Genomic DNA, 23,986 nt, shown 5'->3' with positions numbered 1-23,986 from the left:
ATAAACTGGCCCCAAGAGGAAGCTATTTTAGGGCTGGAGAGATGGGTCAGCATTTAAAAGCACTTGGCAGCTCTTTCAGAGGAGCCAGGTTTGATTCTCAGCACACACATGGTGACCCAAGGACATTCAATAATCCTGTGTGAGTACCGGGGGTATGAAAGTGTTTTTACCTGTTAAACCATTTCCTCTACCCTTAGTTTATCTATCTATCTATCTATCAATCCATCCATCCATTTTGGGGATAGGTTCTCTCTATTATGTTGCTCTGGAACTCATTACGTAGACCAGGCTGACCTCAAACTCACAGAGATTCACCTGTCTCTGTCCCCGAAAGCTGGGATTAAAGGGATGTGCCACCATACCTAGCCCTCCAAAATTGTTTTAAATTGCCCCTTCCCCCCAATTTACAAACTCTCATTTGCTACTGGTATTGACTACCTGATCAGAAGCACTTGGAGACTGTAAGGTCACAGGCCTTATATATTATATAGAAGCCAAAAACTCAAGGGTATGGAGAAAGGGACTTTTTGAGGAGGACCACAGCAAGGCAGTTCTATAAGGATTCTAATTTATATAGGCTTTCTTCAGAACATCTGGGGTACTCTCCTACTCAAGAGCTTCTTCATATCAAAAGATATACAGCAGAAATAGGGGTACAAAGGCTGAATCAGGGGCTGGAGAGATGGCTCAGTGGTTGATAGTCTTTGCTGTTCTTTCAGAGGACCCAAGTTCAATTCCCAGCACCAACGTTGAGTGGCTCATAATCACCTGTAACACCAACTTTAGGTGATCTCCTGGTCTCCACGGAAACCTGTATGAATACACATACACACACACACACACACACACACACACACACACACACACACACAAAGCTAAAAAGAGAAATCTTTTTTAAAAAGTATGCATGGGGCTGGAGAGATGGCTCAGAGGTTAAGAGCACTGGTTACACTTCCAAAGGTCCTGAGTTCAATTCCCAGCAACCACATGGTGGCTCACAACCATCTGTAATGAGGTCTGGTGCCCTCTCTGGCCTGCAGGGACATATGCAGGCAGATTACTGTATACTTAATAAAATAAACAAATCTTTTTAAAAAAAGTATGCATGTATGAGAGTGCGTGCTTGTGTGTCTCTGTGTGTTGTGTGCATGTGTGTGTTGTGTGCATGTGTGTGTGACACCAATGTGGTGGCTCATGGCTGCAATCTCAGCACTCAGGAGGCTGAGTCAAAGCCAGCTGGGGTGCACAGTGAGCCTTTGTCTGAAAAAAACAAATGGGGAGTGGGTTTTGGAGAAAAAGAGAACTGAAGGCCAGGTTTTTGGCTTCTGCTTTAAATTCCGGAATTTGGGAGGTGGAGGCAGGATGATCAGGAGTTCAAGGTCAGCGTTAGCTACAAAGGGAGGACAGCTGGAATTCCATGAGAACTTGTCTCAAATCAACAGACAGAAATTGTTTTAACTGAAAAGATGTTAAAAAAAAAAAAGTTTGATTCCCAGCAGTTGAAACCATCTGTAACTTCGGTACCAAGTGATCCAATGCCTCCTCTGACCTCTGTGGGCACCAATCACACATGTGGTACACACACATAGATGCAGGCCAAACACTCATAACATAAAATAGATGACTCTATAATAAAAACATTTTAAAAAAAGACGTGAAGGGGAGAAAAAGGCAAACTACAGAGAAAGTAATAATCTGTGGGAAGAGAGAAGGCTGACTTCAGCTTCCTGAAGCTGAGACAGCAGGGAGGGACTTCCTCTCACCCATCAAGCAAAGGGAACCTCAGCTACCTGTCACAGAAACCCTCTCATAAAGGCGGGGAATGGTGAACCAAGAGAACATAAGGGCAGCAGAACTGAGGGAGGAAGAGGAATGGCTTTGACATTAGCCAGTATGTCTACGTCTTAAGACTAGAGCACTCCTTAGAAACCAAGCATGGTGGCCCACTTTTAATCTCAGAATTTGGGAGGCAGGGGCAGGGGGCCTCTCTGTAAGTTCAAGGCTAGCCTGGTCTACAGAGTGAGTCCCAGGACAGACAGGGCAATGTAGAGAGATCCCATCTCAAAAAAAGAAAAATAAAATAGTAGAACACTCCAGTTTCCTGGTGCACTGTGTACCCAGGAGGATCAAAAGTTCAAGGCCATCTTTAGCTACAGAATGAGGTGTGTGTGTGTGTGTGTGTGTGTGTGAGAGAGAGAGAGAGAGAGAGAGAGAGAGAGAGAGAGAGAGAGCGCGCGCGCGAGCGCATGCAAGCCTGGAGAGACAACTTATGGGTTAAGAGTGCTTGCTGTCAAGCAAAAGGGCCAGAGTTCTATCCCCAGGACCCACATGATCGGAGGAGAACACGTCCTCCCCCAAGCTGTCCTTTGATCAACACATGTTGCCCCTCCCCACATTTCACACACACAATAATAATAATTAAAATAAAGGAACTGGGCAGGTGATTCACCTGTAAATTCACCTGTGTAAAAAATAAACAAACCACCCAAAATAGACAAATAAATAAAAATAAGTAAAAATAGTAATAAGAAAAAGTCCACCCAGCAAATCACTCTACTGGGATGTGCTAGCATTCCAACACAGAGATGAAGAAGGTTCCTGGGTAGACGCCATCTTCCTGCTCTCTACCCCACTTAGCCACATGGAGGGTCTTTGCTCCGCTGTTTCTGCTAACCTCCAATATTCTGCCTCCATCTAAACACTACCGATCACTCTTCATCTTAGTTTACACTTAATCAGAAGGTGGGGGCAGGAGTCTTGGGTTTCACAACCTGACTCCCCATTGGATGGAAAGGAGACTGAGGGCAAAGACTTTGCTCCAGGTCCCTGGTGTGAAGAAGCAGGTGTCCTGGCTAGTTTCATGTCAATTTGACAAGGTAGGGTCATCTAGGAAAAGGAATCTTAGTGAGAAAATCCCTCCATAGAGTGCCCTGTAGGCAAGTCTTTATGGAAGACGTGGGAGGGCTCAGCTCTTAAAGAGACGGTGCATAGAAAAACCCATCGAGGAAATCAGGAGGAGGAAGCCGGCAAGCAGCACCCCTCCACGGTCCCTGCATCAGCTCCTGCCTCCAGGACCCTGCTTTGTTTGAGCAACCACCCTGCCTTCCCTCAGGGATGAACTATGATGTGGAAGCAAAGACCAAATAAACTCTCTCCCTCCAAGCTGCTTGTGGTCATGGGTTTCATCACAGCCATAGAAACCATATCCCTTGGCAGAGGGATGATATACACGCTAGCAAGTCACCTTCGCCTTCTCTCTCCCCGTCCAAGGACAGGAACCCTGAGAAGACTTGCCTTCTAGGTGGATGAGAGACAGTTCCTGAAAGGGGGCGGGTGTGCTCTGTGGCCTGGCTACCCTTCCACGGAGAAGGGAAGGCCGCTCCTTGCCATGTGTGGGAGGCTCAGAGCCCCCGATCTTGCCCCGCAGCTGACGGGGAGGTGGCAGGGCTCCAACAGCGGGGAAAAGCCTTGCTCCGTCTAGACCTTGTCCACGAACTGCATCTCATCCCAGCAGTTACTCACTTGTTCCTCCCCTGTGTCACCCATTCCGCTGCCACCTGGCGACGCTCAGAGACACTCAGGGACAGGCCTTCTCCCGTGGTGCCATTCACTGTTGCAGACAAAGAGGTCAGTCAGTGGGACCAGCCAGTGCCTTTTGTTCCTCCAACCCTGAGTCTGGAGGTGGAGGGTATGAAATCCCTGCTTGAGAAGGAAATGGCACACTGAATAAACAGGATGGAGTCTGGAGCGGGAAGTGCCACTCGGCCATTTTTACCTCAGACTTGGTCTTGCATGCATGCCTGCAGGCCAGAAGAGGGCACCAGATCTCATTATTAGATGGGTGTGACCCACCGTGTGGTTACCAGGGACTGAACTCAGGACCTCTGGATGAGCAGCCAGTGTTCTCCAGCCTCTTGGGCTTTATCTTATCAAAGGTAATGGGGAGGCCAACTGTGATGTGTACTGAGGTGGGCGCTGGGAATCAAACCAGGTCCTTTACAAGGAGGGCAAGAGTCTTAACCACTGAATCACCTCTCCAGGTCTTTAGATAAGGTTTCTTTGTGTAGCCCTGGCTGTCCTGGAACTTGCTTTGTAGACCAGGCTGGCCCTGAAATCAAAGATTCACACCCCTACCTCCCAAGTGCTGGTACTCACGGCATGCCGGGCTACAATATCACTTAAGCAGGCTTTGCTGTTATTCTACTGCCTTTTGGTTTCATGATCTCAAGAATCTCTATGCTAGAGAGTTTTGTCTCTAAATGGGGATAAAAACAATATGTTTGTTGCACACTGCAAATGAGATACTCCCAATGAATCTGCAGACCTAGTATTGTTGAGTTTATACACTCAGAACATTTAGTTATCCCAGCAGGTTCCCCTATAACCTCTGACACATGCCCAGAGGCCCTGGTCAGGTGAGGTCTACTACTAGCTAAGGCTTGAGCTAAATAAATACAGAGAATTCACGAGGTTACTTACCAAAAATGTTCTTCACGCCCTGTTCTTTAACCAGGTAATCCACATACTGACCAATTACAGGAAAGTTGATTTCTCTGAAAGACAAGAAAAATAAGTAAGAATGTCTTTTTTAGGTGATTACTCAACCAGTTCACCACTTAAGAACTGTTCATATTAATAATTATTAAAAATCTACTCCAGGGTTGTGTACATAGCTCAGTAGATAGCATGCCTAGCGTGTACCAGACATCAACTGGTGGTAGTGATGATGATGTATATATATAAGTGTGTGTGTGTGTGTGTGTGTGTGGTGTGTGTGAGAGAGAGAGAGAGAGACAGACAGACAGACAGACAGATAGACAGACAACATGTGTGTAGAGGTCAGAGGACAACTTTTGGGGAGTCTATTCTTTCTGTCCATCATGTGGGTCCCAGGGATTGAACCAAACCATCAGGTTTGGGGATGACACAAACACCCACCCACCGAGCCATCTCAGCAGCCTAGTACGCTTCCCTTTGTTTCCAGGAGAAACCTTCTGGTGCAAGGCAAGCATTCCCAGAGGCGCTTCTGCTACTTTAATCCTTTCATAAGTGCCCCATGCCTGTGAGCTAAGCGTGCTTCCAGACGGTTCTTCCATCTTTTCTTTTAAAATTATGACCTGGGACTAGAGTGATGGTTCAGTGGGTAAGAACACTTGTTGCTTTTGCAGAAGACCCAGGTTTGATTCCAGCACCCACCTGGTGGCTTACAATCGTCTGAAACTCTAGTTCCAGAGGACGTTGATACCCTGCTCCTAGGGAAACAGCCATGCGTGTGATGCACATACACACACACAGGCAAATACATACAACAGCCATGCATGTGATGCACATACACACACACAGGCAAATACATACAACAGCCATGCATATGATGCACATACACACATACAGGCAAATACATACAACATATAGGCAAAACACCGAACATATAAACTAGAAAGAAACAAATCGTTTTTTAAAAATAGTATGACCTTTAGCTGAGAATGCTCAGGAGTGACCTCTTAACTCATATCAATTCAAAGATTGGTGACTGGGCTCCAAAACTGCATGAAATGGCCTACCACTACGGAAAATTAAGGTGGCACGGGGCAATGGTGGTGGATACCTTTAATCCCAGTCCTCGGGAAGTAGAGGCAGGCGAATCTTTGAGTTTGAGGCCAGCCTGATCTACAGAGTGAGTCCCAGGACAGCCAAAGCTACACAGAGAGACACTGTCTCAAAACAAAACAAAACAAAACAAAAAACAAACAAACAACAACAACAACAAAAAACCCAAGGGGCTGGAGAGATGGCTTAGAGGTTAAGCCTGCTCTTCCAGAGGACTTGGGTTTAATTCCCAGCACCCACATGGCAGCTCGGAACTGTCTGTAACTCTATTCTGGGGGATCTGGATCCCTTAAATGGACATACCTGCAGGGAAAACATTAATGCACATAAAATAATGATAAATAAATTACAAAAGATAACTCATTAAAACCAAAACCAAAACAAAACAAAAAAAGAAAAGAAAAAAAAAGAAAAATTGATGTGGGGAGGATGGATGACTGAGAGTAAAAACTCAAAGGAAAGCAGTGTGGCGAGTCTGGGTTTACTGATGCAGAACCATGGTTACACTGCCAAGAACACAGATAACTTAGCAGGCTGTCGTTTGTGCTTTTGTGCAGAAGGACTGGAGCCGCCTAATTTGCGTTTAGCCTTATTACCATTCTTTTCATCTTTACTTATTCTATTCCTTAAACAACAATAAAAAAAATCTGGTGCACCTAGATAGCAGACATCAAAGGGTATTTCAGCCAAGGGACTAGAAACAAAGAGAGAGAAGAAAATTCGGCAGATTTTGAGTTTGAAAGGAAAAGATACTGAAAGCAAAGACTGCAGACAGAGCGACTGCCTACGGGGGTGAGGGAAGACAGAGCTGGGCCCACAGCTGGGAAAAGGGGTGCTTAGGGGGAGTTTTAAGGCCACGAGGGGAAGGCTCGCTCTACTGTGTTTCGGGCCCCAACATCACAGCACTGCCCGCTCTCTGCTCCAGTGCTCTGTGCACACAAACACACGCTGATGTGGGTGGATACTCACAGCTACTTTGCCTTCAGGCCTGCGATATTCTGTAACTTCACCATTAGGAGGCTGTGTATATAATTAACTAAAACCCGAAAGCTATGACTAAGTAAAGAATTAAGGGAGGTTTGGAAGAAGTTATGGGGCAGGATGTCTGGGGGAGAACCTGCCTCCTCAGTTCCTCCCACACTTCTGGGAGCTGCCACCTGTCTGGGTCTGTCTGGGCACGATCCTCTTTCTAGGGAGCTGGCTGTACCCTCAGTCAGAGGTAGGAAGGTGAAACTCAAGCTCCTTCTCCTTCCTCAGTGAACTTCACATGTGCTTTTTTTGTTTTTTATTTATTCTATTTTATTATGCTTGGCCTCAGGGGAAAGGGTTTCCACCCATACTCTCCCTCTTCCCTGCCACACTCCTTCAGGCTGTGCTGGGTGTCAATTCTACTCAGGCTCATAGAAACTGTATTACCTATTTTTTTTACTTTTTTTTTTTTTTTTTTTTTTGGGTTTTTCGAGACAGGGTTTCTCTGTGGTTTTGGAGCCTGTCCTGGAACTAGCTCTTGTAGACCAGGCTGGTCTCGAACTCACAGAGATCCGCCTGCCTCTGCCTCCCGAGTGCTGGGATTAAAGGCGTGCGCCACCACCGCCCGGCTTACCTATTTTTTTAAAGAAACGCTAATGCTTGAATTTCTAGGGCAATGGAAGAATCATCTAGAAAAGGTTCTCCGCCTGTGCCCCTTTGGAACTATGGCACAGGCTGAAAAGGGGCAGACTTTAGAACAACCTCTATCTGACTGTCACAATGTTAAAATTTCTTTCACATAGGAAAAGACTTTTGGGCTGGGGACTTTGGTGACACATTTGTCCTGCAAGCACAAGGACCCGAGCCTAGTGCATAGAACCCAGGTTAAAATACACCAAAAAATATTTCCTGACAGGCAGGCTCACAGGCCTGCCAGCCTAGCCTACTTGGGGAGCTCCAGGCTACTGACTGTTTCAAAAAAATAAGGCAGATGGCATGTGAGGAACAATATTTTGAGGTTTTTCTGCCTTCTACATGCACACACACGTGATCATGTGTGTCCAAAAACGACTAAAAAGTCACATATCTAATAAGGCTTTTTTTTTCTTTTGTTTTTAGAGACAGGGTCTCACTATGTAGCCCTGACTATCCCAGACAAAGCCTCTCTACATAGCCCTGGCTGGAACTCACTATGGAGACTCTTCCCCTAGTGTGTTGAGATTAAAGGCCTGGGGCGCCACATCTGGCTAAGGCTAACTTCTCAAAACAGGAAGGCTGGCATCTGCACTGTTAAAGGCCTCATGTCCTGCCAGCTACCTCAGAGCTTGTGATCCCTGCCTGACACTTGCTGTAGGTGGTTAAGTTTGCGACTCTTGACTGAGACATTCAGTTGCTCACTCACCAATGGACCCGGGGCCTGTAAGGTGGCACAGCAGAAAAAGGCATTTGCCACGCTCTGGCATCTGACAGAGAAAATGCAACTTTTTCTTGACATTTTGCACCCTCCCTCCAGTTTAGTGCATTGTCCCGTTTGAAATGATCTTGCCTGAGTCTCCTAAGGAGCTTGGACCCCAGGTACGTATTAGTGTACCCAAATAAAATTTCTTCAGCTATGAAATAGAGCTGTAGGTCCCCGGACCCCGGTGGAGGTGTCAGATGAAACTGGATTGCATGGATAAAATGCCCATCATGATGACTGACACACAATGTTTGTTCAGTCAAACACTGACTTCCTTTCTCCGACAGTCATGTTAGTCATCCCTGTGGTACGTTCCCTGATAAAATGACAAGTCGACTCTTAGATGCTGAACGTATAAAGATAAGACACACGTTTGGTCATTGTATGATGCCCACCCTAAGTTAAAACAGCTCAAATCCTGCTGGAAAAATGCAGGCACAAAACAATCAAATGTTATTGTGGGCTGCAAGATGGCTCAGTGGGTAATGGCACTTAAGGCCAAGCCTGACAGCCCGAGTTCAACCCCTGGGATCTCCATGGTGGGAGGGAAGAACTGGCGGCCACAAGTTGTCTTCTGACCTTCATGTGTGTACCGTGGCACGTGTGCCCCCATACAGATATAAAATAAAGAAGTTATGATAAAAGTCATCATAAAACAGATGAATTTGATTCAATATAAAAAGGTATACACTGAGTATCATGGAGGGGGTCACACAGGAGGGAGCTTCTACCCTTTTTCTCTTTTTTTTTAAAAGAAGAAATGGGAAAAATTGCCAAGGATGGGTTGGGGCTTGAGAAAGCCCAGCTTATGATGCTTAGTACACTAAGAGCTTTGAACTAAATAGTTAAAGTCCTCACAATCAGCTGGGTAGTGGTGGTACACACTTTTAATCCTAGCACTCAGGAGGCAGAGGCAGAGGAGTTTGAGGCCAGCCTGGTCTATAGAGTGAGTTCCAGGACAAGCTCCAATGCTACAGAGAAACCCTGTCTCAATAAACAAAAACAAAACAAAACAAACCCCCTCAGAATCAGGGACTTTCTGACCTGCTGTTGCTTCTCCTGGGTGCAGTGTGGATCACTCTTGGAAATTCTCTTACTGGACATACCTCTAGAGGGACAATTGCTGTCCTATGTCCTCCTGAAACCTTACCTAGAGGTAATCACCTGTGGTGACTAGGAATTTCACCATGCCAAGACAATCTTTCTAGAGAACCATTTACAAACTACTGTTTACTCTGGGCTTGGGTATTTTCCTCTAAAAGCGCCTGAAGTCCTCCCACCCCCCACTCACTAAAGAGGATGCTCAAACCTAATCGATGTTGTCTCTTTAGTATTGTGGTTGCCATTTCCAGGCCTGGAGAATGAGTGTTGTATCCATCCTTACTCATCTATTGTTAGTGTGTTTCAGTGAAGGGGAAGATGAACTCTTCAGAGGGGGAGGAGGAAAAGAAATTCCTCCCTTTCACTCCTGCAAACGTTTGGACAGGTAAGCTGATATGTTAAGGAGTAGGTAGCAGTGGAAAAAGTCAAGAAAACAGAATGGGCCAAGGAACGGAGCCTGGGAAGAAAGAGAGGATGTGATGCTGTTTGGGAAAACAAACGAAGCCAGAAACGAAAGGCAGCTTGTGCAGGACTCCTGTGTCTCTGGGAGTCTGGCTTTCATCTGCAGGCTAGTTCATCTCAGGCTCTAACGAACCACTGTTCGAAGGCAGGTTCTGATTAGCGGGATGTGGCAGGGCCCGAGGCCTGCGATCCTATCAGGGTCCTGTGTGGTACTGGAATAACTGGTCCAAGGACCGTACAGCGAGAAGTAAGGCTTTGGAAGAGGAGAGACAACCAGCTCCAGGAGAGGAGAATGATCTGCCAGATTTACTTACGAGGATGCTCGCTAGGTTGCCGGGTGGAGATGGACTGGTGTGGCTAGAACTTTGAAGTCTTACGGAATTGTGAAGCCCACAGAGTCGCTAATGGCGTCAGAGCAGAGGACTGTAGACACTCAAGCACCAGAGCACTTTAGGGCTGAAGTCTTCCTTTGCAGAACATGAAGGATAGCTTGTCTTTATCTTTGTGTGTCCTTGTGCTTGGGTGTGTTCACGTGTGACAGAGCGTGTGCAGGTTGGAGGATAGCCTCCACTAGCAGTCCTCACTCGGTACCTTGGTTCAGACAGGATCTTTTGTTTGCTGCTGTGTAATCCAGGCTAGATAGCTCTAGAACTTCCCAGAATCCCTCTGGCTTTATCTACTGCCTGGGGATTACAGACAAGGGCTACCATGCCTGTTTTTTATGTGGGTCCTGGAGATTTAAGCTCTTGACCCACTGGGCCATTTTGATAGCCCAAGGACAGTTTTTTAAGGCTTATTTATTATTTTTTTCAGCATGTGAATATTTTATTTGGATGTATGTTTGTATACTATGTGAGCACCTAGTAGCTGAGAAGTCCAGAAGAGAGCACAATGGAACTGGAGTTAGGAGTTAAGAACCCTTGAATGTCAACATGTGGTGCTGGGCCCTTTACAAGGGCTGCAAGTTCTCTGAATCACTCAGCCATCTCTCGAGGACTGAGTGACAACTCTTAAAGGCAAGGTAGCTCCTTGATGTAAACCTGGAAGATACTTTGGGGGGTGGGGCAGGGTTTCCTTGTGTAGCCCAGGCTGTCCTGGAACTTGTTCTGTAGCCCAGGCTGGCCTGTAACTCAGAGAGCTGCCTGCCTCTGCCTCCTGAGTGCTGGGATTAAGGGCATGTGCCACCAGTGGCGCTGGCAGATACTTTAAAGAAAACTCGTTTTTTTTTCCCCCTTCCAATTTCCCTATTCTAGGATATCATCTTATATAAGAGCCAAATTATTAGCATTTATGAGATTAAGGAGAAAAAAAGGCTGGGCATGGTTTTGCATACCTTTAATCCCAGCCCTTGGGAGGCAGAGGCAGGTGGTTCTCTGTGAGTTCAAGGATAGCATGATCTAAAAATCAAGTTCCAGGACAGCCAAGGTTATTCATATGTGCGTGTGTGCGCTCGCGCACATGCAATAGTTTGTATTCAGTTACTTGGCATTATGGAGCTGTGCTTTTCTGTTGCAAGCCAGGTTAGAAACACTGCCATGATGCCACATGACCTGGGCGAACATACTATATTCCACATGCCTTTTCTTTCCATCCAGTGTTTTGGAAACAATGTCAGAAGGCCAGCTTTTACTGTGGCTAAACTGGTTAATGTCCACTTGTTCTTGGGTGTTCTAAAGCACTTTGTGTATACAGGAGTGGCTTCGTTTGTTTTAATTTTCTTTTAGATTTGTTGATTTAATGTGTACGGGTTTTTGTCTGCATGTAAGTCAGTGCACCATGTGCATGCCCGGTGCCCTCGAAGGCCAGAAGAGGGCATCAGAGGCCTGGATAGATGATTGTAAGCTACTATGTGGGTGCTGGGACTTGAACCCAGATCCTTTGGAACAGTAGGCAGTGTCTGAACCACTGAGTCATCTCTTCAGTCTAAGAGTATTTTGATGGGACAAGTGATGAGAGAAAACAGAGTTAACATAGCTCAGGCTGCCCCTGCCCTCACTGAGTAGTTAATTTAGTTGCCTTCAACAAATTCTCATGCTAGTGAGTTTGCAGGTGTGTACAAGCACCCTAGATTTCAGAGACCTGTTAGTCACCTCTAATACTCTGGGCCTGTGATTCCAGGGAACAGCAGAATAGGAAAGGACACACAGCCGCTCTCAGTGTGTCTCAGATGAAAAGGCTGCTTGGTGAAGCCATCTCAGAGGTTAGCACAGCAAGGACAAGAGGGAATGTGCTGAGCTATGTTTCAGACAGGATCTGACTCTGTAGCCGGAAGCAAATCCAGCCTGCTCATGTAGTCACACGGCTCCTGCTTATCTACCCAACCAGTAGCCGAAACTGAAAAACAGCTGACTTCAGTCTTTCCCAGAAGTTGTGGAAAAGGAGAAGTAACTGGGGGAAAAAAAAGGCTATTAGCCAACAGAGTGATCTAAATAATATGTCAGCAAGTTAAGTTCCAGGAAGGATGGGAGTTTTTCATAGAGTCTTGGGCTTGAAATAGCTAAGGAATATGTGACGTGGCCACCTTTGAATGAGAATTCAAAGTTCTAAAAAGGTTACAAATTCAGGAACAGAACTCCCCCCAAAACGGCCTTTAAGAGGAGTACTAGTTGGCCCATCTTCCTCTTATTCTTGTCTCTGGTCACAGTAACAGCTCAAGCTGTTGCCCTAAGTGCAGAGACAAAGCACTGTTCTAAGGATTATCTTACTTAATGCTTATCATTCTGTAGGTATGGGGTAAATTTCTTTTCTTACAAGAGGAGGAAGTTTAAAGGTGGCAAATTCACCTCTGATGGGTCAATAACATTCAGCACAAGGAAGTGGCTGCTCCCCTTGTGTCAAGTGTCCAAGGAGGAGCATAGTCATGTATGATGCATGGTCATGTATGATGCATGGTCATATATAAGTGTATGGTCATGTGTGGTGCAGAGTCATGTATGATGGTGCATGGTTATGTATGGTGGGGCACGGTCATGCATGGCGCATGGTCATGTATGATGCATGGTCATATATAAGTGTATGGTTATGTGTGGTGCATAGTCATATATGGTGGTGCATAGTTATGTATGGTGGGGCATGGTCATGTATGATGCATGGTCATATATAAGTATATGGTCATGTATGGTGCATAGTCATATATGGTGGTGCATGGTTATGTATGGTGGGGCATGGTCATGCATGGTGCGTGGTCATGTATGGGGTACAGCCAAAGAAACAAAACCAAGCTGGGTGGTGATGGTGCGCACCTTTGACCCCAGCACTCGGGAGGCAGAGCAGGGAATCTATGAATTTGAGGCCAGCCTGGTCTACAGAGTTAGTTCTAAGGCAGCAGAAGATACCCAGAGAAACAGTGTCTCAAAATCCTAACAAAACAAACAAACAAACAAACAAATCAAAACCATAATTACTGATTGTTGTGGGGAGGATCAGCCCACTGTGGGCGGTGACATCCCTGGGCAGGTGGTTCTGGAGTGCTACAAGAAAGGCTGAGCAGGCCAGGGGGAATTAAGTCAGTAAACAGTACCCCTCCATGACCTCTGCATCAGCTCCTGTCCTGTTTGAGTTCCTGCCTGACTGCCTTTGATGACGACTGGCGATATGTAGTGTAAGCAAAACCCCAGGTTAGTATTGTAAAATACGCTTACAACATAGAAACATCCAGAACAAGTAGAAGAGAATGTAAAAATTAGAGCTGAATTACATTGGTGGGGAGACTTTAGGGCAGAGAGAGGGTGGACTGAGGAAAACACCTTCTGGGAGGCCTTCTCTTTTAGCTACATAAAGTTGGGGAAATTCCAGATCTCAGGAGTAGATGTAAAAGTAAAACTGCTTTTGGTCATGGCTTCATCACAGCAATATTCTAAGATAACGTGTATGAACATGCTTTGGTTTCTTTGTGGTGTGTGTGTGTGTGTGCTGATGGATGTGTGTAATGTGGACTGGATGTGTTTTTGAGTATACACGTATATACATGTGCAGACCACCCCAGAGGTGCAGCGACTCCTGGAGCTTCTGACCTTTCCAGTGGATGGGAACAGGACCCACTGTGCCCCTGCCCTTCCCTGCCGCCCTGATAGTTACCCATTCTCGGTCATTGGGGTGAGGGTGGCAGCAACAAGACCCCGGAGTTTCTTCTTAGGGAAGGCCATGGAGCTTCTGGAAGGGCTGGAAAACACAGTGTCATTCTCTTTCTTCAAGGAATGTCAATTAATGACCAAACTCCCAGGCCAAAGTTCAACCCCAGGTTAGTATTGTAAAATACGCTGACAACATAGAAACACCCAGAACAAGTAGAAGAGAATGTAAAAATTAGAGCTGAATTACATTGGTGGGGAGACTTTAGGGCAGAGAGAGGGTGGACCTAGGAAAACACCTTCTGGGAGGCCTTCTCTTTTAGCTACATAAAGTTGGGGAAACTCCAGATCTCAAGAGTAGAAGTAAAAGTAAAACCCAGCAGACCCGGGACCAGAGCTGCAACTTCACTCTGGGGCCTCAAACACATGAGAAATTGCTATTACTTAAACTGGAGATAGTCAGAAAGAAGGCCTTTTCTTCTCCATATCTTACGGGGAATCCCAACAAAACCTAGCACTTAAGGGTTGAGTGAATCACATTAACTAGCCAGATGGTGGTGGTGCACGCCTTTAATCCCAGCACTCAAGAGGGAGAGGTAGGTGGATCTCTGTGAGTTTGAGGCTAGACTCCAAAGCTATACAAAGAAACCTTGACCTGAAAAAAAAAAAAGAATATTAACTATCATCCAATTAACCTATGTATCCTCTGATATGCTAAATTTGATTTTTTTTGGTCACTTTTTTAACAGTCATTTATTGTGGATGTGCCTAGGTATATGAGCACACATATACCACAATACATGTGCAGAGGTCAGAGGGCAACTTTGGGAATCCATTCATCCTTTCCCCATGTGGATTTCGGGAATCAAACTCTGGTTGTCAGTCAGGCTTGGCATCAAGCTGCGGATCCTTTGCCTTTTTTTTTTTTTTTTTTTTTTTTTGTAAGCCTTGTTGGCCTCCAATTCACTATGCAGCCGAGGGTGACCTTAAGTTAAACTCCTGCTCTTCCTGTCCCTCTGGGATTACTGGTGTGTGTCACCATACTGTGTCCAGAGTACGACCCCCAGAGAGAGACCACCAGAGAGGCCCAGACTGTAATAAGCAAGATTTAATCAGCATAATACAAACCTGTTTGGAACTCATCTCCATCCCCATTACAATGAGGGAGAGAGAGGAGTTGTATCTCCTCTGTGGGGTAAGCTTTTAAAGGCACAATTATAAAGAGAATCTTTGAAGCTGCTTTGGCATGGGTGCAAGGACTTTTGCTCCCTCCCATTCTGCTAAGTCAGCTTTTTCCTTGTTCTTAGAGCGAGGCCACTGTTCCTGAGTTAGGCCATCTTTATCAGCCTGTACCAAGTGGCTGGCTGGGCTGAGCTAAGTGACCTTGTGCTCGGAATCTCCCGGGTGGGAGAGGGGAAGGCCACTATCTTCCTGGGGAAACATTCCGCTAGGAAATTTCTTCTCGCCCCTTTGAGAATAAGGGGTGAGGGTCCTACAACCATACCTAATCTCGTCTGCAAACTGTGCATTAAAGGCATGTGCCAACACACTTATTTTTGTGGTTCAGGATGAAACCCAGCTTTTTGTGCATGGTCGGCACTTAGCCAATTAAGCCACACGCTCGCTAACACCTGGTTTTCAATTCCTGTCTGGTGATGCGGGAGACTGAACGAGCTCTTCTCATTGCACCTGACGATGCTCTCCGACAGGGACTCACTGGAGTGAGCAACCTCATTTTCATTCATTCATCTGGATCCGGCGGGCCTTCCCATCGGGCAGAGTGAGCCTATCTAGATTAATGCAGACCTGACAGAGGAAATGGGTATCCTGGGAAAGAGCCGGGATCCAGGTAAACCACAATGCATCTGGCACACCTACAATGATGGTAACTCAGGATACCCAGAGTGAGCCGGCCAATCCTAGTCTCTCAAGTTCTTCCCTTTCCTTCCATGAGAGGAGAGAAAAGGTAGCTCTGGAGTCAGACACCAAGGGCCCGCGGCTTGGCGCTACCATTTATGTCTCTATGCTTCTTTATCCTTCTGTAATGAGGATGATAGTAACCATAGTTCATAGGGTAAAATGAACGAACTGACACAACACGCTTGATGTGCTAGGCCCATGGTCATGGAAGCACAGGCTCATTGTTCTCCATGAAGCCCTATCCAGTGGGAACAGTTATCTGGGCTAGTGACTCCTCCAGAGCACTCAGCACTTTTGCTTATTGAGGTTCTGAGTCATTTAATCTCTGCTATCTTCTTACCTGGGGCTTCCTTCCTCTCCCTATCCTTCTCATGACTTATCCCATGCTACTTTTTATCTGGATCCGTGGTCATCGACCTAGGTCCAAGAGGACCTTCACGAGACAAGAACATCACAAAGATAAGAAAGCCAAGCGCTTGAGCCAGCCACCATTGAACATCCTTGATAAAACGGTCTGCTCTGGCTACGTAGACGTTCGTGTTCTTCTGCTTCACACTGCACTTAGTTCACATTTAACAACAACATTCTTTAAGTTCGGATTGGCAAGGCAGCCTTATGTGTCTTTGAGAGCTATTAAATTAGTAACCACTTAGATGCGGTTTGAGTAGTAAAAAACGTGGGGCCTGCGAGAGACAAAAACGAGGGCTGGGAACCACTGAGAAACCCCCAGAACACCCGTATTTCTAATCTTGTCTCTGTCCTATTCAGAAGACGTCAACTTCCTGGCCTGCCTGGTAGGTTTCTTCATGCCTGCAGTGTACCAGCCTACTGCTCGAACCCATTCCTGTGGCTGACACCAGCCTTCCCCTGAGGCTTGTCACCGCTTCACAGCCTGTCTCCCACCTCAACCCTTTCAGTGTAGCCTTATTTTTAAACTCACTTTAAGTCAGGAAATTGCCGTACATCCAAGGACCAGCACCTGGGAGGTGGAGATAGGAGGGTCAGGAGTTCGAATCCATCTGTGGCTACTTAGTGAGTGGAAACCAGCCTGGGTTATGTAAGACCCAGTTTCAAGGGCATAAAAATCAAAACAAAACAAAAATCAGAGGATTCATCCAGGCAGGGTGAATGATCCCAACACTTGGGAGACAGGCAGGAAGATCTGTGAGTTCCAGGTCAGCCAGTGCTACACAACAAAGGGACCTTGTGAAGCGAAAGAAAAAGATACCTTGATCCAAGCTGGAAATTATTTAGCTTCACAACTTCCCCCGAAGAGTTGTTTTTCATTAAAAAAAAAAAAAAACCCACAGAAGCCAGGCATGGAGGTGCACACCTTTAGCCCTAGCACTTGGGAGACAGAGGCAGGTGGATCTCTAAGTTCGAGGCCAGCTTGGTCAACCAAGTAAATTGCAGGACAGCCAGGCTACACAGAGAAACTCTGTCTTGTAAAGCACAAAACAAACAACCTCACAGACTTATAAACCGGATGCACGTTTATTCCTGTTCAAGACTGCAAGTCACCTGAGGCAGGAGGATCAGTCTGAGGTCAGCACGAGACACACAACACTGTCTCAAGGAGACAAAACCCCAGCCGGGTCTAGTTACAGGTGCCATTAATCTCAGCGCTCACAAGGCAGAGGTAAGCAGATCTCTGTGAGTTCAAGGCCAGCCTGGTCTACAGAGAAAGTTTTTAGAACAACCAGGGCTAGAGAGACCCTGTTTCAAGTGCCGCCACCCCCCCATCCCAACAAAACAAAAACAAGCTTTAATAATGAATAATCAGTTCATTATTATTATTATTAATAAAGTTTTTAAAACACAAAAACTTTAAGAACAACTTGGGAATGTTACGCTCTAAAATTCTTTATAGTTTGAATTAAGAGCAAACGATCACAATGTTCTCACAGCCATGACTTAAAGAGAATTTGGACAGTTCTTGTTGAAACAGGGAAGTACCCTGGAATCCTCACAGCCGCATCCACGCCTAGGAACACCAGAGCAGAGAAGCCAGAGCTCTTTTTAAAACCGCACAGTTTAAAAAGGAGCCGGGGGATTTGCTGTACCTCTGAACAAGAATGACTTGAGAAATACTTGGCAAACTAGAAATTTAGATATTGAAAAACACAAAACAAGAAGCTAAAAAAAAAGCAACCTCTCCTAAAACGAGATAGGTATATTAGAGTCAATGGTTAAATTCCCTTCTGTTCAAAGGCTAAATGACCGATTCAGAAGAGGGATTCTGGAGGCCGGGCTACTCCCGGGTCTGCAAAGAATCCCGAGTGTCACTGGCTCCAGGCGGCAGGGACACCCACACAGTCCCTGAGCTCCCCCGTCCAGCGTACTTACCTTTGCTCCTCCGGTTGGCGCCACGCTCACTTTGGCCACCCTGTTGCTCCCGTGCACGGGGGACGCGGTTTCCACTGAGCCAAGCTGTTGCACTTTTCTTTCAGGGGCTGCGGGACCACGTGCGGCCGCGAGGGGAGCCTGGGGGTTGTAGTTCCAGGTCTGGCCCTGGGGCCGCTCTTCCACTGGCTTGAATCCCTAGGCAGGGCACTAGTTGCTCCTCCCTGGGTGTGGCCTGCGCCTGCACCTCGTGAGCACCCACCCTGCTACTCCAGAAGTCCTGAAGTTCCTCCTGTCTGGGAGCTGTAAGAAAAAGTCTTGGTGGCACTGGATGTGAGATTTGAGACGTTGTGTTACGAGCCTGCAAAACGCCACAGCTGCTCAGCCGGCACTTGGCTCTCTCCAAGCTGATGCTGGTGCCCCAACCCGGCACTCTCTCCTAGACAAAAAGGAGAAGTGAGAAGATTTTAAGAGTGGATTATAGGTCGATGGTGGTTGTGCACGATTTTAATCCCTGCCCTGGGAGACAGAGGCAGGCCGATCTCTGGGATCTGCTGCCAAAGTTTACAAGTTCAAGGACAGCCAGGACTACACAGACACCGCAACCAGTCCTCTGGTTGTAAACCCTGTCTCGCAAAAGCAAACAAATGCAAAACAAAACAAGACAAACGAAAAAGAATTATGGGCTGGAGAGATGGCTCAGCGATTAAAAGGGCTTACTGCTCTTGCAGAGGACCAGGGTTCAATCCCCGTCAGGCATACCCAGTTTCCATCTCCAGCACCCTTATGGTGTCTCACAATTGGTTGTTAACTTCAATCTAGGGGTTCAAATGCTTCCTGCATACACTCATCCACAAACAAAATTTTTAAAAAAATGAGTTAGCCATAAACTCAGAGAGGAGGTTTTTTTGCCCTGTTCTTGAGAACAATGAAAAGACCTTTGAAAGGGAAACGTGTTTTTAATCAAAACACCTCAACATCTTTTGTTTCGGGATCATCAAGTGTTTTTTAGAGTCTCCTGAATCCCAATTTGTCCTCGAACTCTGTCTAGGATGTCTTTAAACTCCATGTCCCCCCTACCTTAAACCCTCCCCCAAATAATGAGGTTTCAGGTGCGTGACACTGTGGCTGGGATCAAATCCAGGGCCTCGTGCTTGCTAGGGTGCACACACTGACTGATGGAGCTACATTTCCCCACCCATGCCTGGCTCTTCAAGTCTTTCCAGTACCAGGCTCTGTACTCAGAAACCAAGAACACAGCTGAAAACAAGCCCACAGCTCTTTTGGTGATGTGAATCGATCTCAATTTTCCATGAAAGGCCATGGCTAATACTTATTATTTTATCTAGGGAAAATATATCCATAAGTCCATCTAGTTTGCAAAGGGCTTTTGACTCCATTGTGGTTCTTTGCATGCGTGGGGCTCAAGAGATTATAAATAACCAATAATCAAGCACTTTCTCAAGTGCTTTCTTTGCCTGCACCATTCCGGCTATTTAACAATTTATAAAACAAACCCGTGTGGTGTGCACTTTTTGAAAAAGATTTATTTATTTTATTTGTATGAGTGTTTTGTCTGTGTGCACATCACCCATGTGCCTGGTACCCAAGGAAGTCAGAAGAGGGTACCAGATGTTCTGGAACTGGAGTTACAATTGCTTGTTAGCTACCAGGTGAGTACTGGGACTTGAACCCAGGTCCTCAGATAGAGCAACCGGTCCTCTTAACTGATGAGCCATTTCTCCAGGCCCTGTGCATACTAAATTTCTTTGAGACAATATCTCATTCTATAGCTCTGGCTAGGAATAAAGATGTGTGCTATTCACGAGCCAAGCTCAGGGTGATACTGGATCCTCTAGAAGACTGCTTGGCCCCTCACTGAGTTACATAGCTCCTCCCCCCCCCCCAAGGAAGCCTTGCTTGTAGCCCTGCATTTCAAGTATCCTACGCCCATTGAAGACATTGACTATGAAGAAGGGAAAGTTCTCACCCGTTTAAAGTGCTGGAACCATCCTTACGATGAATGATTTTTCTGGGACAGTCTTTATCTCCGCCCTTTAGAGAAAAATCCAGCTGAGGAAAGGAGACTTACACAAAGAGATTGGATCTTGTGAATGGTGATACATGCCTCTAGTCCCAACCTGAGGATGTGTGGTATAGGAGGTCCTTCTTTCTATGTGTTGCTTGTATTGGTTAATGAATAAAGAAACTGCCTTGGCCTGAAAGGGGCAGAACTTAGGTAGGTGGAGAAGATAGAACTGAATTCTGGGAGGAAGAAAGCAGAGTCAGAGAAGCCATGGATTCTCTGCCTGAGACAGACGCCGGTTAGAATCTTTCCGGGTAAGCCACAGCCACGTGGCGATATACAGATTAACAGAAATGGGTTAAATCAAGATGTGAGAAGTAGCCAATAAGAAACTAGAACTAATGGACCAAGCAGTGATTTAATTAATACAATTCTGTGTGGTTATTTCAGGGCTAAGCTAGTTGGGCAGCCAGAAAGAACAAGCGGGCCCTCTCCCTACAACAGATGTGGAAACAGGAGGATCAAAAGGGTCAAGGATTCTGTCCAAATAACCAAACCAAACCAAAACAGAGGCAGGGCACCTCTACAGCTGAGGGCAGCGTGGTTTGACAGGCTCTAGACCAACTATAACTACACAATAGGACCCATCTTAAAACCAACAGTAACAATAGAGAAAATGTGTGCTATCCCATTTGGATCTATGCATGTTAAAAGTAATTTATCTACTATGAATGAAGAAGAAGAAGAACCATTCCTTTTTATGGCTCAGAAGCTGAGGCTGAAAGAGCTTAAGTAATGTCAAATGGTACAAAAGATGGAGTTGTAATTTAATTTCATGAGTCTGAAAATTTGTGGTCTTTTATTCTCTTCCATTGAAGTCTGAGTGTCAAACCAAAGGCCTTTGTCTTAGTTAGGGTTTCTGTTGCTGTGATGAAACACTATGACCAAAACCGAAAGTTGGGAAAGAAAGGTTTATTTGGCTTACACTTCTGCGTCATTGTTCATCACTGAAGGAAGTCAGGACAGGAACTCAAACAGGGAAGTAACCTGGAAGCAGGAGCTGATGCAGAGGCCGTGCAAAGGTGCACTTCCTGGCTTGCTCACCGTGACTTGCTCAATCTACTCCTCCCACCCCCTGCAAAAGGGTTGGTTTCTCTGTGTAGCTTTGGAGCCTTTTCTGGAACTAGCTCTGTAGACCAGGACTAGTCTCTAACTCACAGAGATCCACCTGCCTCTGATTACTGTGTGCTGGGATTAAAGGCATGCACCACTACCGTCTAGCATCAGCTTACTTTCTTATAGAACCCAGGACCAGCAGCCCGGGGATGGCATCACCCCCAGTGGGTTGGGACCTCCCTCATCAATCACTAATTAAGAAAAATATGTTGATCTTATCAACATATTTCTTCAATTAAGTTTCCTTCCTTTCAGATAACTCTAGTTTGGTGTTAAGTTGACATAAGGTGATTCCTTATGTCATAATGTGGGATTCCCCTCTGTATGCTGTGATTACTATTAATGGATAAAAGAAACTGGCTTGGCCTGATAGGGTAGAACAGAGTTAGGTGGAGAAAACTAAAGTGAATTCTGGGGGGGGGAAGAAGGCAGAAGAAGAGAGAAGCCATGTAGCCCCACTGGAGACAGATGCCGGAATTTTACCCAGTAAGCTACTGCCACGTGGCGGTACACAGATTAATGGAAATGGGTTAAATTAAGATGTAAGAGTTAGCTAATAAGAAGCTAGAACTAGCTTTCTGCCTATTGACGCGGCAGAGGAAGCATCGCTGAGGGCTCCCGTTTCCCAGCCATCATGTCTAAGTCAGAGTCTCCCAAGGAGCCAGAACAGCTGCGGAAGCTCTTCATTGGAGGGCTGAGCTTCGAAACAACCGACGAGAGTCTGAGGACCCATTTTGAGCAATGGGGAACACTCACGGACTGCGTGGTCGTGAGAGATCCAAACACCAAACGATCCAGGGGCTTTGGGTTTGTTACATACGCCACTGTGGAGGAAGTGAATTCCGCTATGAATGCAAGGCCCCATAAGGTGGATGGAAGAGTTGTGGAACCTAAGAGAGCAATGTCAAGAGAGGATTCTCAGAGACCAGGTGCCCACTTAACCGTGAAGAAGATCTTTGTCAGTGGTATTAAAGAAGACACGGAGGAACACCACCTGAGAGACTATTTTGAGCAGTATGGGAAAATTGAAGTGATTGAAATCATGACTGACAGAGGCAGTGGAAAAAAGAGAGGTTTTGCTTTTGTCACCTTTGATGACCATGACTCTGTGGACAAGATTGTTATTCAGAAACACCATACTGTGAACGGGCACAACTGTGAAGTAAGAAAAGCCCTATCCAAGCAGGAGATGGCTAGTGCTTCGTCCAGCCAAAGAGGTCGAAGTGGTTCTGGAAACTTTGGTGGTGGTCGTGGAGGCGGTTTTGGCGGCAATGACAATTTTGGTCGAGGGGGAAACTTCAGTGGTCGTGGTGGCTTCGGTGGCAGCCGTGGTGGTGGTGGATATGGTGGCAGTGGGGATGGCTATAATGGATTTGGTAATGATGGAAGCAATTTCAAAGGTGGTGGAAGCTACAATGATTTTGGCAATTACAACAATCAGTCTTCAAATTTTGGACCAATGAAAGGAGGAAACTTTGGAGGCAGAAGCTCTGGCCCTTATGGTGGTGGAGGCCAGTACTTTGCTAAACCACGAAATCAAGGTGGCTTTGGTGGTTCCAGCAGCAGCAGCAGCAGCTATGGCAGTGGCAGGAGGTTCTAATTACAGCCAGGAAACAAAGCTTAGCAGGAGAGGAGAGCCAGAGAAGTGACAGGGAAGCTACAGGTTACAACAGATTTGTGAACTCAGCCAAGCACAGTGGTGGCAGGGCCTAGCTGCTACAAAGAAGACATGTTTTAGACAATACTCATGTGTATGGGCAAAAAAAACTTGAGGACTGTATTGTGACTAATTGTATAACAGGTTATTTTAGTTTCTGTTCTGTGGAAAGTGTAAAGCATTCCAACAAAGGGTTTTACTGTAGACCTCTTCTCACCCATGCTGTTGATTGCTAAATGTAATAGTCTGATCATGACACTGAATAAATGTCTTTTTTTTCTTTTTTCTTTTTTAAAAAAAAGAAGCTAGAACTAATGGACTAATCAGTAATTTAAATAATATAGTTTCTGTGTGATAATATAATATATTTTGGATCTGAGCTACTGGGAGGCTGGGAAACAAACAAGCGACTCCCTACAACATAAAACTGTAGTGATATTTTGTTTGTAATCTAACAAATAAAGCTTGCCTGAAGATCAGAGTGCAGAGATAAACCACTAATTAGCCATAAAGGCCAGTCAGTGGTGGCACACACTTTTAATCCCAGCACTCAGGAGTCAGAGGCATATGGATCTCTGTGTGTTCAACGGATCTCTGTGTGTTCAACGGATCTCTGTTAGTTCAAGGCCACCCTGGGCTACACGGAATTGATCCAGTCTAAAAGAAAAACAGAGCCAGGCAGGGGTGGCTCATACCTTTAACTCCCAGTACTGAGTCACATGCCTTTAATCCCAGCCCTAGAGAGATGGAGACAGGAAGGCATATGGCTGGGCAGAGAGAGGAATATAAGACAGGAGGAGACAGGAGCTCAGATCAAGTCTGAGGATGCAGTCTGGAGATGCAGTCTGAAGGTTTGTAGAGACAGGATCGCCCCTTTGGTCTGAGCATTGGTAGAGGTAGAAATTCTCTAATGACTGGCCGTTCTGCTTCTCAGTCTTCAGCACTAATACCTATATCTGACTCTGGGTTTTTATTATTAATACCAATCAGAATTCGTGCTGCACAAGACTAGCCAGCACAACCTTGTACATTAAAAACTATTTTTGTAATTTTTTCTCTTAAATACAGGATCTCATGGTGTAGCTCTGACTAGCCAGCGATTTGCTTTGTAGACCATGGCTGAACTTTAGAGAATCACTGCTTCTGTCTTTTGAAGGCTGGATGCTTTGTTTTTGAAAGGGGCATCTATAACCCAG

General features: G+C 45.9%; 2 protein-coding genes across 3 annotated transcripts in view; one reads left to right on the top strand and one right to left on the bottom strand.

The window, feature by feature from the left end:
• The window catches only part of Npl (N-acetylneuraminate pyruvate lyase), a 40,290-nt gene extending 22,285 nt beyond the window's left edge, over nucleotides 1-18,005 (bottom strand). Inside the window, exons 1-5 of one of the 2 annotated variants that reach the window (XM_041662890.1) lie at nucleotides 17,935-17,998; nucleotides 16,529-16,567; nucleotides 13,676-13,759; nucleotides 4,480-4,553; nucleotides 3,523-3,610 (exon numbers count right to left, since the gene is read on the bottom strand). In XM_041662890.1, the coding sequence (XP_041518824.1) occupies nucleotides 3,523-3,610; nucleotides 4,480-4,553; nucleotides 13,676-13,743 (230 nt within the window). In that variant the 5' untranslated portion in view covers nucleotides 13,744-13,759; nucleotides 16,529-16,567; nucleotides 17,935-17,998. Of the gene's footprint in view, nucleotides 1-3,522; nucleotides 3,611-4,479; nucleotides 4,554-13,675; nucleotides 13,760-16,528; nucleotides 16,568-17,934 lie in introns of both variants that reach the window. The other variant, XM_041662889.1, reaches the window with a different exon arrangement.
• Nucleotides 18,006-21,767: 3,762 nt separating this feature from the next.
• Nucleotides 21,768-23,046, top strand: LOC121455208 (heterogeneous nuclear ribonucleoprotein A1-like). The gene has a single exon (XM_041662818.1). The coding sequence runs from the start codon at nucleotides 21,768-21,770 to the stop codon at nucleotides 22,731-22,733; it is 966 nt and encodes a 321-aa protein (XP_041518752.1). The 3' UTR covers nucleotides 22,734-23,046.
• Nucleotides 23,047-23,986: the final 940 nt, after the last annotated feature.

This window comes from Microtus oregoni, unplaced genomic scaffold, assembly GCF_018167655.1.
Source record: "Microtus oregoni isolate MIOR12 unplaced genomic scaffold, Mior012 000013F_ref0000133, whole genome shotgun sequence".
In the NCBI taxonomy this organism is placed as follows: domain Eukaryota; kingdom Metazoa; phylum Chordata; class Mammalia; order Rodentia; family Cricetidae; genus Microtus; species Microtus oregoni.
The sequence above is the reverse complement of the archived record's forward strand: the minus strand, read 5'-3'. Positions and strand labels throughout refer to the sequence as shown.

Excerpts from the sequence above, each read along its gene's own strand:
- LOC121455208 (XM_041662818.1), top strand. The coding sequence starts at position 21,768 with ATGTCTAAGTCAGAGTCTCCCAAGGAGCCAGAACAGCTGCGGAAGCTC.